The following is a 19,861-nucleotide window of genomic DNA, read 5'->3' as shown; positions in this document are numbered from 1 at the left end:
AAAAAAAATCCTAGCAACTCTGTATCTTTAATGTCCTATTTCCTAGGCTCTATAACCCACATAACTAGGGTCAAATGCAACTTTATTTGACGTTTTATGGTTATGGGCCTGGCATTTAAAAAAAAAAAAAAATTTGATGTAGCGGGCTCAATTATAAACCCAAACATTTAGTTCAAAGGGGGTCAACAAATTCTATTTTTGATTTAAGTATTTTCCTAGTATCATTAGGAGTTTGAAACGGTTTTTTAGTTCCAGTTTTATTAGTATATTAGAGCAGTAATTTTCCTTGTGACTTTATGAATCAAATAATGTTCTTTCCAATCTATTATTCGTCAGTAGTGCTTTACTTTGTATTAGGTTTAAATGAGTTTTAGTCACAGGAGTCAGATTTTAAGAGTTCTACATAAAAGAATGTACCCCATCCTCTTGCCATGTAAGATTGCATGGAAGAGATGTTTGTTTTCATGAAGTGGTTCTGCTGCTCAGGAACCCAGCAGACACTGGTCCTATTCCTTGAATCTATTTTCTGTTCCTTCTGTTTCTTCCTTTCTTTTCTTCCATTGAATCCTCTGTTCCCTCTCTCTTGCATTGCCATCTACCCTTTTTCTTCTTTAAACTTCTGGGTTGCTGCTACAATTTAAATCAGACATTCATACTCGGTTCTGTAATCTGAAACCTGACCAGAACTACAATTTGGTCCAATCATATTCCCTAGGAAGTCTGAATCTTCTGTTAATTGGGCCCATTACCAACAGGCTTATTGACAGTTTTTTGATCCCTGCTACTATCAGGGCTTATCATCCATTGTCCTGCATAACATATCAGTTGATACAGACACTTCTAAAGATTTACTCATATGGTCATTCCTATAAGCTTTTGGAGCAGTTCAACACCAATTGTTTGGGGTGGTATGCTGAAGACAAACATATACAAAGTAAAGATCTTATCCTTAAGAGGTAGAAATAACAGGATAAGTACCTCCTTGTTCGGACATGTAAGCTTGAATATCAGATTCGATTTCTGCCGCAGCATTAGGAAGGAACTCTCTTATTAGAGGCAAATAATTACACAAAATTGTGTTATCCTCCAAAGAGGTATCCCTGCATCAGACAGGAAATAAATCATTGCAACAAATAGAACAGTGTATACAGAGATAATAAAAACTGGCTAAACTTACACCCGCTCTTCTGCCTCAATGGATGCTTCTTCATCTGTCTCGACACGAACAACATCATAGAGATGACATATTTCTCGTAGTGAATCATCAAGCACAGTCTCTTTGTTTTCTTTCCGGCTCTTCCATATTTGTTCAAAACGAGCATTTTTTTCAAGAACCTGACACGAACAAAGGATATGAAATACTGCAAGCATTCAATTAAAATTAATTTAGCAACTGTTCATATCCTTGTGTTCTTGATATTGAGTTTTTTTATTCCCCATATATTTTAAGACGAAAATACTCCATCGATGTTTCATATTCCGAACTTGATTTGTGAATGCGGAGCATGAAACATTCTTCCAAGTTCTTCTATTTCTTCCCTTCAACAAAACTGGTGGTCCAATGGGCTGAAATTGACCTTTGGGTAGTTATATTATAGATTGGGCCTTTTCTTATATTTTCTTAGGTTTCATTGTAATTGGTCTAATTTATAAGCTATAAAGTTCGTATATGGTATTAGGGGTCAAGTGTTTTGGGTTAGATTAAAATACTTAACGATTGAATAGAGTTTTGCTTTGAGTTTAATTAACTTTTATTGAGTATGATCATTGTTTCAAAACAAAAATGGCAAGAAAGAGTTGAGTTGTTTTTTTTTTCCCCAACGATGATGAGAACCAGTTTCTGGATCCATAAACATGACACAGGTTTCACAAGGCAAAATCAACTGAATTGCTTTGCCAGAAGCTGTCTTGATCAATGCCTGAACGATGAGAATCTAGAATATTTCTTGATTCTGTTTGAGGCAGATTCAGGAAAAAATGAGTACCCGCGATTACTTTCATAATGTCAAACAGGAAAAGTGTGTATTGTCTGGTATGTTCAAAGCTTTTCAAATAGCTGATAAGGATGTCTCACTAGGAATAAAAACCATCTATCCTTAAGGACCAAATAAGTGGAATCCTTAAAATATTCCTTATCTCCACCCCCACCCCCCCACCCAAAAAAAAGGAAGAAGAATCTCTTCAAACATGATAAATTATCAATATATCTATTGCGAATGTTGCATGATTATATCATAGAACATAATGTTTGATATTATAAAAATAAATCAAATGTGCTATAAGAGTAACAAAACCGTCACATGAGAAACCTTACTCTCCAAAAGAAACATGAAAAATGTCACCAAAAAAAGAGAAGTACTTAAAACACTGAACATGAGTAGGCACTAAATTTACCAGTTAACGTACCTCATGGTTCTGCTTGGCCCTTGATAACAGTCGATCTCGCTTTTGCTAGGATCAGGATGGAAAAAAGTATTAGTTGAAACATCTGAAAATTTAAATCCCGACTTTAAGAAAGATAGAAATCCTATGCCACCGTAGGTTGAAAAAGGTAAACCAAATATTAAATGGAGAACCATGTACAATTAATTTTCAACACTCCATGCCAGTAACCCTAAAATCAAGCAATGAACAGCTCCAAATAAAGAAGACCATTTTAAATCATTGATATGATGGAAATAAGTTGAGATTCCACAAAATGTTTTCACAAAACTAAGGTTCAATTCATTGCTTTGTTTGGATCTATCAGCTTTGAAGCATTGGAAAATGTTGCTGAATGCTCAGTCCAATTTTATCAATTTTAACTGGAAGGTAATTTTGCATGCATTTTTCTGATTGCATTGGAAAATGAAATACATTCAGGTATGCTGATTGCTTTTTCGATACAATGATAGAACAAAAAAGACGGATTGAACAATGCCAGGCATAAAAAATATGAAGTCAATATGGTAGCATTGACCATCCAGTAAATCCACATTACAAAGCCACAATCTAGATCTTTCGTAGGCTAGTCTTGGACACAGCTTATCAAACACCACAACAGCATCACAAAACATCGGTAGAGAATGTTTTCAAATATACCGTACAACAATAAGAATAGCAGGAAAAAATTCTCATGACTATTCAAAGAAGTTTGCAAAAAATGGAAAAGCTGACCCCAACACCTTACCAACATGTCACTAAAGTTTCCAAGAAATTTCCATCTCTTCCCCCACTTATCATGAAAGTGGAAAAACGTCCCGAATGGTAAGTCCATAATATTACTAAAAATATGAAAAATGGCAATAGCACCTTCTTCAATTCAATTTCTTTCCTTTTGCAAAGCAACAATTATTAAAAGAAAAGGATATTGGGGAACATGGGACAAGAGTTTCCTGTCGCTAATAAAATTTTCCATTCACCAAACGAGAAATAAAGAATAGTTCAGTAATAGTCCCAAATAAAGTGACTTAAAACAATTTTGCGTCAACCTATGACCTTTTTAGCAATTTGGAAAGGTCAACCCAAAAAAAAATCCATGGGTTACAATTCAACAACTCTATCTTCTAAGAACGATGAGAAAGGAAAGAAAAAAAAGGTTCCTTTTGAAACCACAATGACTATGCCAAAAGGTTCTCCAGCTTCAGCTGATGAGGATATGCATGTATACAAATCTACATCAAAATATCCGCACTTCCAGGTAGAGGGGGAAAAAGAACCTACATTTTCTTGTTTGAAGGTGTGTCTTCGCTCCTCAATCTTCGTTCTGAATCCAGACGTGTCCGAAGTTTCAGGCTGCTTTGAAAACAGTCACTTGTTAGGTAGCTTACAATTAAGCTCAACATATCCCGAAGATAAACAAGAATTGACAACTTGGCAAAGAGCACAAAGATCATTTCCCAAAAACCAACTCAGTGGACAAAATCTTAGTTGTTACCTGGCAGTCATGAGCAGATCAAGAAATAAGGGAAGTATAAAAGTAGTTATCAGCAAGAGACCATTACACTGACCACAAATGAATGCAAAATATCAACTGCAGCCTCAGAATTGCTAACTGTCTCCACGTGCTGTACAAATATCTTTTTGGTCTTCAATTCATCTAAACAAAAATTATGATATCGCATTAGCAAAATGGAAATAAAAATTGTAAAACAAATAAACATATAAATAATACTAGATTGAAATAGAATTCACCCAAAGAGTAGAAGATGCAAAATGTAATAGATTAAACAACAACTTATATCTCTACAGACGTTGAGAGTTGACACAGAAATAATGAATGACAAGAAAAGTTGGTGTTTTTCAAAAACAATAACTAAATCATTGGATACACAAAGTTACATTGAACTTGCCTAGTACAGAATGGACCAGATGAAATATCAACTATTTTTGGCAACATTGCATATGTAGTTAATGCTTTCTACAGTCTAGAGAAACACCACACCAAGTAGGGGTCAGAGAACACAAGCCCTAATAAATCACCAACATACTACATATACCCATTCAAAAGCACAAAAGTGAACAAACTATTGCTTATTCACCCAAAAAAAAGAAACAAACTATTGCTTCTGTAAATTTCATTATTTCTATCATAATTCAACTAGATTACAAAGAAAGCTCCAACAAGAAAAAAACAAGCTTAGCACCTCCTCTCACCTTTCCCAGTCGAATCAGAGATGGATAGCTTCCCAAAATCCAATAAAGGCCGTTTGACTGGCCTCTCAGTTATCTCTAGCCCTAAAACGAAGAGCAAAGAAAAGATAACTCAAAATTAGTGAAAACCATCAATAACATCAAATGAGAACAACGCCCCCAGAGTGGAGGGGAGGAAGAGTAGTCGAACTAACAGAGCCCGTCAACCCTAGACTGGGAAGCTTTCCTTTTTAGCCGAACAACCACTGGCTTTTCGTTCATGGGCTTCGATGATGATGGAGAAGAAGAGCTTTCCCCAGCATCAGCCATGGTGGACGCCCCTGCAGAGAAGCCAAACAATGTAAATTGGGGTTTTGCAGTGACATCAAATAATCAAGATGAAGTAAGGCTTCCATGGAAAAATTTGAGAGAACCGAAAAAAAAAAAAAAAAAAAAGGAGGGGGAGAAAGAGGGTCATGAGAGAAATTAATACCAGAAATAGTTGCCTCCAAGAGAGTATCAATTATCAAATGCCAAAGAAGAAAATTAAAGTTTGATTATGGTATGAAGCTCTTAACCAGAATATTTGTCTCAGCGGGAGAATTTGCGCGCTCAACCGAAAGACAAGTACCTCTTCATATTTATATAAAAACGAGCAGTTGGAGGTCCGTAGAACTCCGCCCGATATATAATCAGGGTTTTAGGAATCGAAATCGCGAATCGAATCGAAATCGGAATCGGAATCGGAATCGGCTGATGCTCATCCCGATCCGATCCTGTACGGAAATACCATATATGCCTGGATTATGCCGATTTGGGGTCAAAATCGGTCAGGGACCAATTCCAGATCCCGATTCAAAAAGTGAATTCATTAAAAAGCTTAGCGCTTCCGCTCACCTTTCCCAGTCGAACCAGAGATGGATAGCTTCCCAAAATCTAATAAAGTCCGTTTGAATCGCCTCTCAGTTTCCTCTAGCCCTTAAAACGAAGAGGGAAGGAAAGATAACTCAAAATTAGTGAAGATCGTCAATACCATCAAATGAGAAGAAGAGGGAGGGGGGGGGGGCAAAGGGAGAGAAGTTGAACTCACAGAGCCCGTCAACCTTCGACTGGGAAGCTTTCCTTTTTAGCCGAACAACCACTGGCTTTCCTTTCATGGGCTTCGATGATGAAGGAGAAGGGTTTTTCCCAGCATCAGTGGTGGTGAACGCCCCTGCAGAGTTCAGAGAGGCCAAACAAACAATGATGATCCGAAGCAGAAGGTACGTCGGTCCTAGTGGGAGAAATTGAAAGCAGGTGCTGCTAGTACGTAAAACTGACGCCTGTCATTTCTGTCGCGTGAGTAGGATCACAGTTTTAAGAATCGGAACCCGCCGAGTCCGATCACAATGATATCCGATCCAGGCTGTCTAGGTCATACCGATTCAGATCTCAGTTCAGTGTCTTTAAACCCGGGGTAGGATGTGGTCAATGAAAATACACGATGAAGCGTCCGATGACATTTTCTATTTGATAGGGATGAGCAAGTTTTAAAAGGGACCATTCGAGCCGGGTCCAAGCTGTTTTTTCGGTTCTGGAACTATTGGGCGATCCATCCCACAACTGGCCCATCTGAATTAATAATGGGTGGTCGGTTCCGGTTTCAATTGGGGGTGGATCCGGTCCAATCCGGTTCTTAGTTGTGATCATAAATTAATTGACTCTCTCCCTCCTCACATAGGGGTTTGCAGATTATTCCATCAAAAAATACAGGCGGAATCAATAAACCCTGGAAACACAAATAAAGCTTGAAGAATGCAGGAAATCAGTCCTTCCAGAAGTAGAAATCACAAAAGAAAGCGAAAGTGAAGGATAACAAACCAAATGTAAAGAAGAGAAGCAACGGAATTACCTCTGATTTTCTGCATAGAAGAGGGACTCACTAGGAACCGCAACTAAGGATCCACTACTAAGAGCGTCTTTGGTGAATTTCTCAAAAAACTTAGCCCTGCACCCTGGTAAGAGCTCCTCGTCCTCTTCCCCATCTCTCTCTTCCAGTCCTTAGGGAACTGAAATCACAGAGCTTTGGGTACTAGGGCATGTTTACGCCGCCAAGTGAAAGGCTTGGGTCCAGTTCGATCTGTTGGTTCGCCTGGTCTATTTGGTTGAACGGTTGAACCAGATCGCTGCCATCTTGGTGGTTCTGAATCTTAATCATGTACATCTCGCCTGTGTTAATTATCGTATAATGGAGGGACCCACTAAGCTGATCGGGTGGCACGTAACAGTACAAGTGTCATTACTATCGGGATTCGGGAGCAAACCTCACCACCAACCTCAAACTCTTGGTTACCACTTACTGAGTTTCCTTGTCAGTTATATGTTATTCATAAAATATTGTTGCAACTCTGACGCGGTGACCAGAGGTCCGGAGCCAGAAGAGCCCATTCAGCCCTTCCTTCTCTCTCTCTCTCTCTCTCTCTCTCTCTCTCTCTCTCTGTGTGTGTGTCTCTGAGGGTTCAGAGATTCGATGAGGAAGTCGGAGAAATTTTCTGCGGATTTCGTGATGGGTGGAGCTGCAGCAATAATATCGAAGAGCGCAGCGGCGCCTATTGAAAGGGTGAAGCTGTTGTTGCAGAATCAAGGAGAGATGTTGAAGAGAGGACAACTCAAGACTCCTTATAAAGGTATTGAGGATTGCTTTAAGAGGGTTTTGAGAGAGGAAGGCCTCCTGTCTTTCTGGAGGGGTAATCAGGCCAACGTCATTCGGTATTTCCCTACCCAGGTAACTGAAATTGTTCTTCCTTCCTTCCTTCTTCCCATTACTTTATCCGAATTTACTCTCTCTTTTTTTTTTTTCTGTGTATTCCTTTTGTTATGTGTTTCTGGATCTGAATTTCAATTGTGGGAATGCTTTTATGTTCACCATTGCTTGATTTCTTCTGTTGTTGATTTTCTTTTCTTTCTGATGTTACATCTTGTTTTGATGGAAAATTGGGTTTGTTTGGCTGTGCTGTTCTTCTGTTTTCTATATATGTACGCATGTGTCTTCTTAACTGAAATTTTTCTACATCATCTTTTCTTTATCTTAACTTTAGAGTTGCTAGTTACGTTCTCTTTCTTTCAGTCTTCTTTTCAACCCAATGTTGTTTCTTATCTCAATTTGTGCCCTTGATTTTTGAATGGTTTTTCTTCTGATCTAGAAAAAAAATTTGCCTTTTTATTTTTATATATATTTCTCATTGGATACGTCTTACTACTCTTTTGTTTAATCTTCAATAATATTTCAAAAGAAATTTAAGACAAAATTTGACTGCTCTTTAGTATTCTGTTCTCGTATTTTTTCTTTGCTCATCTCTATTTAAATTCTTATTTTTCTCAAAACTGTCCTTTTTTCCTTGTCTTTGACAATACAGACCAGTTTCTAGTCCACAAATATATCCACAAAAACTATGAATTTCCATCCTTATACTTCCTTTAAAACTGAAGCTTTTATCAGTAAAGGGCTGTGGTATGTCCTCACTGACTTCATAGTAAATTTCAGAATATCTTCAAAATTTTTGAGTGTCAATGGCCATAAATGCAGCTTGGCACAGGTTCCACATTCCTTTAACAGTTTCTTCAGTATCTTGTCAATTTCAAACTGCTCAGGTCACTGGATTCAAGCCAAGAGTTTTTCCGGGAAAGGAATCCACCCAATAACAATGGCAACTAAACCTGATTGAAATCTCGGATTTGCCTATCACCTATGAGAAAAAATAATTTTTCAATATTTAATTTTTCCTCTTGACCAACTCTAATTGGGATAAAACTTGCCATGTGAGTGAAGGACCTTGTTTTCCATGCAGGTCTGGAGAACTCTTTATAGATTGGACCGTCTAGAAACAGCCAATCTTCTGTACCTCCTACTACTTTCACATGTACCCCAAAAGTAACCATGGAAGGGCTTGCTACCAACAGAATTGAACTAAAACCCGCATTATTTGATCTCATAATCCTGTAACAACCATTACAGGAAAAATTGATGAATTCCTCATAACAACCCACAAAGTACAAGCATGAAGCAGCATAAACCACTGAGGAAGAAAAGCGAACATCGAAAGTCTTTGAATTCCAAAAATATGAAAACCATTGATGCATTTGGAACACTGAAATGGGATGGGCAAACAGAGGAGAAATGAGATGGGGATGGAATTTTGCAGTTCCAATTTTTAATAAGCCATTGACAGTGCGGTTAAAGAAGGTATTTTCCATATCGATTTGCAAAGTTGACCTTCAGGGATGAGAATAAACCTGAAAACCCGCTGCTTGACATCTTCTTTGTTGCCACGGTTGCGATCTATGGAATGAAAAGTCCTAACAATCTGCCATTTCTGATTTATTTTGAAGCACCAATCACCAGATCCCAAACTCGAACTATCCTGTTCTTGACTTCCATTAATCTACACTTTCAAGTGGAATGCTCGGTTGCTCGATTTCTGTTTATGTCTGTGACTGTCCCACGTCCCTGTTTTCTTGAGATGCAGAAACCAGAAGAAAACTTACATGATTAATGGAGGAGAAGAGGAAAGAAAGAAGAACAAGAATAAGGGAAAGAGAAGGGCACCCGGGCTTCCCACCGCAAGGGTATTTGGATGGATAAAACACTAACCGGCCTTGATCAAACACAAGGGATTCTTCACGCACGAAGGAGAGTAACAAAGACAAAGCTTTTCATTAATCAAAATTCAGTTACAGTGTACCCCCTTACAAACCTTTATTGAAAACTCAAAATAGACTAAAGACTAAAAGGTGCCTAACCCAATCCTTAACTAATTAGCTAGCATAAACTAACTAGAAAATTGACTAAAAAGAGGACTGGTCTTATAGAATTCTAATCCAGCCTAACTAAAACACTTAATAACAATTAAAATAAAGAAATAAAGACACATATAAATAATCCTGTATGTCTTGCCTCTACTCATATTATAAGCCCATTACCAAAAAAAAAAAAAAACCATTGAACTAAAGGCCCAACAGTTATGTAACTCAACCCAAGGCTTATTTCTAATAAAATAAGCCCATTGGTATGATTTATCTGCATCAATTGCATACTTGGACCTGCTGTGGTTGTAACCTGTGCTCATATTTGTGGTGATGGCACATTCAGGAAAGATGGATAGCAATCAGATCCCCTTTATGGAGAAAGATCATTCTGACTGCATGTTTCCATCTGTCATTTTGTAGAAAAGTTCAATTTTTAGGATATAGAACTTCTACGGCATCTCTTTTTTATTTTTCAATCATTTATGTAAGTGCTTTAATTGCTTAAGAACTACTAAAATGGTTTGTATTCAAAATCATATCCCCTTTTGGCTCTGCGAGGTTCAGTGAGTCAAGATGGGTTGCTCTTGGCAGCCTCTTAAGGAGCTCTTAATGAGGTTATTATTAGTTTTTCATAGACAACCATAATAAGGAAATGTTCATTAAATTTTGCTTATATATATGAACATACTTATATCTCATACTATTTAATCACATCTAGTGATATAACTATGTTTTTTTTTTTTTAAGATTCAAAGTTTAACATAGTATTATACATGATTCAGAATTCTCAAAAAGCAGTTAAAGAAAGGATTTTTGATTTTATGGAATGGAGATATTTAAATTACTTATCACCCACATTTTAATCAAATAGATAAATCGATCAACATAACAGTTTCCTATTATTCCATATAGGAAACAAAGTAGTGTGTCTCTAGATTTATAACAAGAATACAGACATGTGTCTTGCCAGTTTGACATTGATACAGATTTCCATAGCAACCCTAAATACTTGATATGCAGACAGGTGCACATACTTGCACCATAATATTTATGATTTTCCTGTATGTGATCACTGCTTCCTCTCCATGCCGTTACATATTTATATGTATCTGTTATTTTTCCTTTCCTGCTGATAATCTGTCCTCACCTATGTTTTTGTCATTTTATTCCTTACCCAAATTTTAAAGAATGGACAATTGAAGTTTCCAGCATTTTCAATAAGCTCGTGAGGGTCAGACATGTGCAAAGAAAACTATAAAATTATCGATAGGTCTCAGTCCTTGGTACAACTAGCCAATGAATCACAGTCTAGTGTACATTGACCAACTCTGTCTTCATGCAGTTGATAATTGATATAGTCATGGATAATTAAGTTGATTGACTAGTCCTTGGCATGTACTATTTTAAACTATCGTGGTTGGGTTCTGCGCTGCTGTTCTGAGTTATTCTTTAAATCCAACAATACCCATAGTTTGTTGTAGTTCGTTCACTTCCTTTCTCCCTGTTGGTGCTATTTTGTGGCTCCATGTTTCTTTTTTATGGTTCAACAAGTTATTCGTTGGATGAATGTGTCATTCTCACTTGAATCTAGAATAATGAGCAAGTCCAATCTACTCTGTTTTTTTTTTAATTAGTAAAAGAATGCTCAGGACTAAGGGATGAATGGTGAAAATCAGCCCAGCTTAACAGAACCTGAAAGTGGGGAAAATCTGTTTAGCTCTAGACCCAGTTGGAGGTTGATCTAGGAGACTACTTGGCTTAAAGTTGAGCCAACTGAAAAACCCTAACCATCCTAGTTGGGGTATTACTTGGCAAAGGCAAGTAATCAGGGCAAGAATGTACTTGTGATTAGAATCATTCTATGGTGGGTTTTCTATTCCTCCATTGAAAATTTTTGAGTGTTCAAGAGAAGGTTAGGTTTTGTTTAAGCTTATATTGCTACTCAAAATTTCAGTTATGAAAGAGAACGTCGTCTTGCCCACAGGCTTTCAACTTTGCATTCAAGGGATACTTCCAGAACCTCTTTGGATGCTCGAAAGAGAAAGATGGGTATGTGAAATGGTTAGCCGGTAATGTAGCTTCTGGTAGTGCAGCTGGAGCAACCACTTCTACATTTCTGTATCACTTGGACTATGCACGTACCCGACTTGGAACTGATGCAAAGGAATGCCCAGTCAACGGTCAGCGGCAATTTAAAGGGCTGATAGATGTTTACAGGAAGACCTTCTCCAGTGATGGGATTGTAGGTCTATATCGGGGCTTTGGGGCTTCAATCATGGGGATTACTCTTTACCGAGGGATGTACTTTGGGATCTATGATACTCTGAAGCCCATTTTTCTGGTGGGACCATTCGAGGTAATGACTTCTAGTTTTTTGTGGACTTCCCCTGCTTTCATTGGATATTTTGTATGCTACATTCTGGAAAAGTATGAACAGAAGCATTAAACTTTTGGAAAACCCAATTTGTAGGGATATAATAATATCTATTAATTATTTTGTTTTTAGTTTTCTTTTTATTATTATTATTAACTTCTTTACTTAATATTCTAGAGGAAGCCTGAAGTTGATTATTACTATTATGTGTACACATCATTAGTGAAAGCCGTAGTAACCATTGTTGATTGCATTCTTGGCAAAATACCCAGGGCTAAAATTTAAGAATATGCTGATTGGCATACATTTTACTCTGAGCATTGCAGAGATAATGGCCTTTTGGTTCGCCAACCATCCATTGATTCCAACTCTTGGAAGACATCTTCTAGGTCAAAAGACATCACAACTATCTTTTTTCTTTCTTTTCATGTTGACATGCAATGCTTTCCTTGGGTTGCCAAAATCCACTTTGGCAACAAATTTATGTCCCAGTTGTTTTGCTTGCTACCAAATCAAGACGCTTGTATTGTTGCAGGGGAACTTTTGTGCTAGCTTTCTATTGGGATGGAGTGTTACAACAGTTTCTGGGATATGTGCATACCCCTTTGATACCACTCGGCGAAGAATGATGCTTACCTCAGGACAGCCAACCAAGTATCGTAACTCCATGCATGCCTTCCGTCAAATTATTTGCCAGGAGGGCTTCACTGCACTGTTTCGAGGAGTAACTGCAAACATGCTTTCTGGTATGGCAGGGGCAGGTGTCCTCGCTGGCTATGATCAGCTGCATCGCTTTACAAATGGACATGGATATGTTTTAGAGCCACAAAGGAGTACCATGAAGTGATTTTTCCAGAGTCTAATAGTTTGTATACTAGCTTGAAGATCAAAATCTACTCCAAAGGAGATTCGTAGAAGAAACAAGACAGGAGCAGAGGAATTGACATATGATTTTTTTGCGCTTGCGCTTTCCGCCTTTCCCCTTAAATGCATATAGAAAATCAAGGGAATGGCGACCTTGTGTATATCCTGTACAATAAAAAAATAACATTGATTCCTTTGGCAGTGCCTCGACTGTGAAAATTGTTTTCCTTTTAAGTCAAGGCAATTCATGTCCAGTCTGCATAACTTTTCTTGCATCCAAGATTTAGAATTTTACTAACCATCAGAAAGAAATAAATCAAATGCTTGAAATACTCTAATTAATTGAACTTTTAGGCAGGGAGATAGCCTAGTTTGGCTGGACCTGATGGGTGCAGTGCAGTTACTTTCTATCCTGATAATTGTTGCCTTGTTGGTTACTAAGGCTCCGTTTGTTTTTATAATGAGTGAAGTTGATTTAATGAGGCTCTGAACATATTGTGGCTTGTGGCGGTTTCAGTTAGGTGACAAGTATTTTCTGCATTGAATCAGGACCTTTTGAAGGTACAGCCTCCATGGCAGGTCTTAGAGATCCATGCGGATCTATCCCTGGCTATCAAACATGGAGAGAGAGAGAGAGAGACTTGAAATGGGTTTGACTTTGAACACTTTTTTTTTTTTTTTCTTTCTTTTAAATATTTAAGTTCTCAATAAGGTGAGCTTATTTTGGTTAGTCCATGTGGTTTTTGGCTTTGTGCTTCATATGCCTTGCAGTTGTGAACTTCTCAAGGAGATCCTTTTCCTTCTTTTTACAAGGCCCAGGCCCAGGCCCAGGTGAAGTTGACTTTGGACTCCCTGGTTTGAAAAACATTGTTGTTGCTCTTACTTAACAACCTCAAGTTTTTGGGATTAACGGTTGTAACATGTATCAGAACAGCACATTCTCCCCTCGGTATCACATGATTGTGTGTTTGCATGAGTATATATCAGGTAAGAGTGTTAAATGGTCCAGTTTTGGTGTATATGGTGTGGTTCGATTAGGTTCACATTTGTTTGGCTGAAATTAAAACTGCACAATTTACTAAACTATTGCACTTTCAAACGGTTTCGATTCCATGGTTTTTAAATGGTGTCGGTTTTACGGTTTTAAATGGTTTTGATTGTGATTTATTATTCCATATGGTTTCTAAACTGTTAGTAATCGGTTTGTTAATCTATTTGCATGCTTACTAAAATTTGCTTTTATTGATAAACGCTTCAATCTTATATCAAATTAAATGAAGCATTGAACAAATAAGGATTTAACTACATAACTATATAATATGAGTAAATTATTGAATAGATTGTCGGACAACCTCTATGGTCCTTAACTCTTCCTTAAATTAAACTATTATGTTTTGTTAAAACAACCAAATATTTAATCGTTATACGGGTTAATCGGATCGATTTTGATAGTTTAAATGGTTCAATTTTCACAGTGTCAATTTAGTTTGAAACCAACAAGTTAAACGATTAAAATCGATCCAACCCATTTAACTAATCGATCTTAAACTTGAAGCCATAATCTAATAATTTACTAAATGGTTTTATGATTTTAGTATAAATGACTTGATTTGATTTCGATTAATGATTTTGATTTCAAATTCATATCTTGGTGGGATTCATAAAAATTTATTGGCCTTTTCTTACTGTTCAAGCTTTTGGGATAAACGGGTGTAACAAAAAGTCAATACTTTTTCGTGGGAGTTCTCATTTGGATTGATTCTCGTTTGGATTGATGGTAGAATAACCCCTTAGGCATGATGATTGATGGTTCAAGTGGACCTGCTTCCAAATGGTCCATTTAAAACGCTCTCACTGCTTCCATTTCCTGGTTTAGCATTAGGGATTGCTCATGAAAGCATGACATGAGCTAAGTCTCACAGTCAAAGACAAATGGCTTTTTATTAATTTAGATGCCAAGTTGGTTTTGAATATTTTGATCATTATCTCTTCTGCAAATCTGCATGTGCAATTCTTCAAAAGTATTCTCTCAACTTTGCATTCATTATTGGGACCCAAGCTTCAATTGGGCATTTTTGAGCCAGTCAATTTCCCATCATGGTTCTTCTGCGCTTTGCCTTTCTTTGGGGGTCACAACACAATAAAAAATTAAGCTGTAAGGATTTTATATCTAGAACTTGTATAGTGACTGTACTGTTTGTACAATCCGATCTTCCTTTTCCTTCTTTAACTCCACCGTCAATATTGACCTTAAATTTTTGTTCATCACTTCTTCTGTTCATCAACCAAGCTTCAGGTGCTTATCCCATGTCCAGGCCTGGACCTAGGTTTGAAAGGACATGGAGATATACGTCAACATGATACAGTCATGGATTGAAAAGAAAAAAAAATGAAAGTCGGATTGGCTGGATCGGTTGAGGCTGATTTTGAGTCTGGATCTGCTGTTCATATGCAAATTCTAGGATTAGGGTAGATCTAATTGGCCATCCATGTGCGAAATCTAGGATTAGGGCAGATTTAATTGGCCGTTCATGTGCAAAATCTAGGATTAGGGCAGATTATGGCCTTTTCTGGCTATCAGGGTATGATAACGTTTAAAAGAAACAATTATGGTGTTTTTGTGTTCTTTTTTTTTAGAATAAATTTGGAATATAACATGTATGCTATGGTTTGTTTTTATGTTAATTTCTAATGAATTGGACGAAAAAATAAAAAAATAAAACAAATTTTATGGTCATGGAAAAACATAATTGATGCTGTTTATTATATATTAAAAAAAAAAAAAATAGAAACACATATTTGTAACAACAATCGACACAATAAATCGACTTTGAAGCTCTACTTCCTCTACTGCGATCACCATCATGGCCACCACAACCGTTCAGAAGATATACTTTTGTTAATATGCAATTCATGAGTGATCCTATTCTTTTTAATGAAAGAAATATTTTTTTTCCCATTTTTTCCATACCAATTTTTTCTTTGTATAAAAATATTCCAAATGAATAAAAATACAAAAAAAAAATAAAAAAAAAAAAAATATATATATATATATATATATTTGACTAAAAAATACTAATTTGAAATAGAAACGTTGCTATATAGATCACTGATCAGCCCAGGATTAGCTGGAGTAGATTCAGATCCCCATTCAGAATTTAATAACCTGTGCTATAAATATCAGGGTCTGTTTCTGTTGTGGGCCCTTGTAGTGTAAATAAAAAATTAATTGTATTCTCTCTCTAAATATATGTGGTTCCTAGCTTCATATGAATAAATGTGCTTGTCTGGTAGGACCAGGAAACAGAATTGGCATGGTCTATCCTAGGAATATGATGGTCGTTGGTTACTTATTTGGTGGATCTTTAATGGCCAGGTCCTCCACCACCACCAACCACCACCACCACTGGTTCTACAATTCCACTCCACCACAGACCACACTGATCACCAAACCGTTCTCACTTCATAACCAGTTGAAATGGAAGTCTAGGGTTGGGAATTACATGGGACGGTGAAAATGAGATACATAGTGTTGGTTGCTTTTGCTTTTCTGCTAAGTGTGGCTAACCTTTCCATTCTTTAGAAGGGGACGGCACAGACCAGAGCAACCATACCTTTGTGCATGCTTGCTTTGTCAGAACGGTTGCTATTATTATGGACAGGCTTAGCCTATTACTCTCTCTCTCTCTCAAATTTCTAGTACTAGAGAAAACAATTCTTGAAAAAAAAAAATTGAATTTGAAAAAAAAAAAATGGTCGACGGCTTGTGATCTTGTCACCTAGATCTAAGCATAGAACTATAACTTTAAAAATTACAACTCAATTGCAAAAATCATAAACATAAAAAGCTGAATAAGAATAAAAGACGGCAGTAGTAGCAGCAGCAGGTCGTCGGGCGTCGACAACAGCCGAGCGAAGGAAACCCTCTTCTTCTACCTCTTCCTCATTCTTCACCGCATTGTAGCTGGTTAGAAATCAGACAGTAGGCTACTAGTAGGCCGTCGACAACAGTCTCAGAGTAGCGGACTAGCGGACTCTACAATTTAGATAGTAGCAGGTCGAAGTGAGTAGCAGTCGACAGCGGCCGTTGGCGCAGCGAAAAAAGGTTAGAAATCAATTTCAAATTTCAGAATAGCTCTCGCCAGTCGCCATTTGAAATTTTTGTGTGTGTGTGTGTGTGCTTTTTTTTTTTTATTATTCTTCTTCTTGGTTTTCTTTAGATGTTCATATTTTTAAAATGAGCACAATGATACTTTCATCTATCAACTATTGGGATAAATTCACTGTAATAACAAAAAAGGAAGAGGCAACCCTTAACAATAATCTACCTATAAGCTTTAATAGAGAGAGCTTATTCCAAAATGGCTTGAATAAACAATTATTTCAAAATGTGTTCTTCGGAAGCTGCCAACAATGTAGCCATATATTTCCAAGTAGACAATGGAATTCTTAGACCATTTACCATGGCTTTTATGCATGTGGAATTGTGGATACATTTGTTTCAAGTAGTGTCGATGAGAGTGATCTTGTTCATGAATCATGATCATTTCCAGATTTCTTTTTTCTTTTTTGGCAAGCAAAGTATACCCTTAGGTTGATGGAGGAAAAATCAAATCGGTTATAAATTGCAGGTATACAGGTAATAATCTCTCATGTAAAATTACATGAGTATATTGTATTTTTTTTTGTTTCATTTTAATACTCGTACCATTCGTTTTCGTCCGTATGACATTTTTTTTTTTAATTTTTTTTTCTTCGTACTATTTATCATTTTTATCTGTTTAAAATCCGTACCGTACTTTCCTGTTATTTTTGCAGTTGCGTTTTAACTAACAATGGTCATTACCAGATGCTGTCGCAGCTGCTGCAACAGCAGCTCTTGCTGCAGAGAAGAAAGAGAAGGGAAAAAATAAAAAATGAAAAGAGATGAGGTTGGCATCAAAGAGCAGTATTCTTGCAAACAAGAAAAAAAAAAGGAAAGTTCTGGAAGCAAAGGAATAATGAATATATTCCTTATATTCAAATAATGAACGTTTATTTATGTAAACGTTCCCTTGAGATGCAGGTCTGTGTGTGTTTGGTTCCATGGTTAAAGCTGTAAGGAGCTAGAGGTGATTTGAAGCAGCTTGAACCAGGATCGGGCTTGACTGATTCAAACCAGAACTTTGAAGACATAAATTACCCTTCAACCATCACCAGAATTTATCAGAGACGCTACCGAATCAACCAATTAAAAAACATTAATTGCTTCTACAATTCCACTCCACCACAGACCACACTGATCACCAAACCGTTCTCACTTCATAATCAGTTGAAATGGAAGTCTAGGTTTGGGAATTACATGGGACGGTGAAAATGAGATATATAGTGTTGGTTGCTTTTGCTTTTCTGCTAAGTGTGGCTAACCTTTCCATCCTTTAGAAGGGGACGGCACAGACCAGAGCAACCATACCTTGCTTTGTCAGAACGGTTGCTATTATTATGGACAGGCTTAGTCTAGTAGTCTCTCTCTCTCTCTCTATCTACGTTTTAATTAGGAACGTAATAGCTTAAGTCTTGCAAGCCCAGGCAGGAGGCAACTGAATGTGAGTGGTCAACAATCCTCTTGATCAGTCCTTTGAATGTTACTTCAACTGTTCATTTACAAATTAAGCAGTTTAATGGCTAGATCAAAATCAATCCTCTGGTTTTCTATATTATTATGAGGGAAAAAGATTGCCACGACACCATTAATTTGTGGTTTCTCTGAAAATATGAGCCCCATACGGATGATATATATCTCTTTCAAGTTACGTATTTTTCTGGAGTGGAGATTCTTCCCCACCCCACTGCACCCCACCCCACATTAGAAGCGTAGAGAACCCTCTCTCTTATTTATTATTGATACCATCACTGGTGTCATTTAGCTTGGTACCATATCAGATTGGATTGAATGTTTGTTATAAAAGACTTCATACGTACCCCTATAGTCATATTCTAGCTTGAAATAAAAACTAAGAAAATACAGTTGAAAAGAGAATTTATAATTTCATAAAATTACAAGAATATTACTTTTATATGGTTGCATGCTTGTAAATTTTGTCACCTGAATCACTTTGAGACACTTCCATTGCTTTTTCGAGGCCAAAATTTGACTAATGAGTGAATATGTTGTATCTTTATCGGTTATATGTATCCACCCATCTTAAAAAAGAAAAATTGATGTACCCTATTGAATGAACCTACACGTGTCTGCTATTTGGCAATTCAAAAAATTGACATAAAATTTGAGACTTTATATACCATATATGGTCTCTTTTTTGGGACAAAAAAAATCTAAATATCACTAGGTCTATGATGCCTAACACTTCATGACCTTCGATGCGGCAACGCGAGTGAGTTCATGTGAAAGAAAGCCTACACCATTTCAGCATTAAATGGGTAAAGGAAATAACTCATAACTTATTAGATGCTGCTTTATATTTTAAATTTATTTCTTTCTTATAGCAATTTCACAATTTTATTTCAACCTAAATTCAAATCACTTTCCTCACTCATCTTGGACTGAAATTTCATTAAATGAAATGGAATTCAAGGTTTACTCTATCGATCACAACTTTATGTACCGTACTACGAAGACAATAGTACTTAATACAAATTTTTGCCATTTTTGTGAGAAAAAATCCTACAAGTTAGTAGGTACAAGAGAAAATCTAATATATGCGTATTTACAAAGCTATGCATATATGTATTGACCACCCAAGCTCAAATACCCCTCATGTTGTTGACAATTCTGAAAAAAATTTGATTCTCGATTATCTTTTCTAATTCGGAACTCCAAGAACTCAAGCAATACTCAAAATTTTATGAATGAAAAAAGAACATAAAAGAGCATACGAGGGGCACATCAGTCTTACCAATGTCTAATACCAAATTGGCACACCACACTTTTTTTTTTTGGTACCAACAGAAATTTATTGAAAACACACTCCATGGGGGAGGGAAATATTTCAAAGATCATAAAACAAAGCTAAGGAAACAAAAGGAGGTGGAGAATGATCCCAAACAACAGAACATCTATGTGAAGAACCAAAAGAAGCAAAACGGTCAACTACAAAGTTAGCTTAACGAAAAGCATTCTGAAACAACACAACACTAAAGCTTTGGCTGAGCTGAAGACAAACCGAAATGATGTGGGAAATTCTCCAAGAGATGGAGTTGCTGTTGCCCTTGAGGATGTTGATCACT

General features: G+C 36.8%; 2 protein-coding genes across 6 annotated transcripts in view; one reads left to right on the top strand and one right to left on the bottom strand.

The window, feature by feature from the left end:
• Window positions 1–6,009, bottom strand: part of LOC122088142 (RNA-directed DNA methylation 4) — a 7,318-nt gene extending 1,309 nt beyond the window's left edge. Inside the window, exons 1-9 of one of the 5 annotated variants that reach the window (XM_042657302.1) lie at window positions 5,702–6,009; window positions 5,509–5,589; window positions 4,827–4,952; window positions 4,636–4,716; window positions 3,990–4,078; window positions 3,703–3,774; window positions 2,407–2,451; window positions 1,178–1,335; window positions 979–1,100 (exon numbers count right to left, since the gene is read on the bottom strand). In XM_042657302.1, coding sequence (XP_042513236.1) covers window positions 979–1,100; window positions 1,178–1,335; window positions 2,407–2,451; window positions 3,703–3,774; window positions 3,990–4,078; window positions 4,636–4,716; window positions 4,827–4,952; window positions 5,509–5,589; window positions 5,702–5,768 — 841 coding nt within the window. In that variant the 5' untranslated portion in view covers window positions 5,769–6,009. Of the gene's footprint in view, window positions 1–978; window positions 1,101–1,177; window positions 1,336–2,406; window positions 2,452–3,702; window positions 3,775–3,989; window positions 4,079–4,635; window positions 4,717–4,826; window positions 4,953–5,104; window positions 5,267–5,508; window positions 5,590–5,701 lie in introns of those variants that run through there. The other 4 variants (XM_042657304.1, XM_042657303.1, XM_042657305.1 and 1 more) reach the window with 4 other exon arrangements.
• A 951-nt stretch (window positions 6,010–6,960) lies between these two features.
• On the top strand, window positions 6,961–12,898 carry LOC122088108 (ADP,ATP carrier protein ER-ANT1). The gene is made up of 3 exons (XM_042657266.1): window positions 6,961–7,375; window positions 11,381–11,752; window positions 12,306–12,898. The coding sequence occupies exons 1-3, from the start codon at window positions 7,121–7,123 to the stop codon at window positions 12,615–12,617; spliced, it is 939 nt and encodes a 312-aa protein (XP_042513200.1). The 5' UTR covers window positions 6,961–7,120; the 3' UTR covers window positions 12,618–12,898.
• Window positions 12,899–19,861: the final 6,963 nt, after the last annotated feature.

Source organism: Macadamia integrifolia, chromosome 9 (genome assembly GCF_013358625.1).
Source record: "Macadamia integrifolia cultivar HAES 741 chromosome 9, SCU_Mint_v3, whole genome shotgun sequence".
In the NCBI taxonomy this organism is placed as follows: domain Eukaryota; kingdom Viridiplantae; phylum Streptophyta; class Magnoliopsida; order Proteales; family Proteaceae; genus Macadamia; species Macadamia integrifolia.
Note: the sequence above shows the minus strand (reverse complement) of the source record. Positions and strands in the feature narration are given on the sequence as shown.

Coding starts and splice junctions, on each gene's coding strand:
- LOC122088108 (XM_042657266.1), top strand. CDS start 7,121: ATGAGGAAGTCGGAGAAATTTTCTGCGGATTTCGTGATGGGTGGAGCT. Junction 7,376..11,380: donor TTCGGTATTTCCCTACCCAG/GTAACTGAAATT, acceptor TCTTGCCCACAG/GCTTTCAACTTTGCATTCAA. Junction 11,753..12,305: donor TTCTGGTGGGACCATTCGAG/GTAATGACTTCT, acceptor GTATTGTTGCAG/GGGAACTTTTGTGCTAGCTT.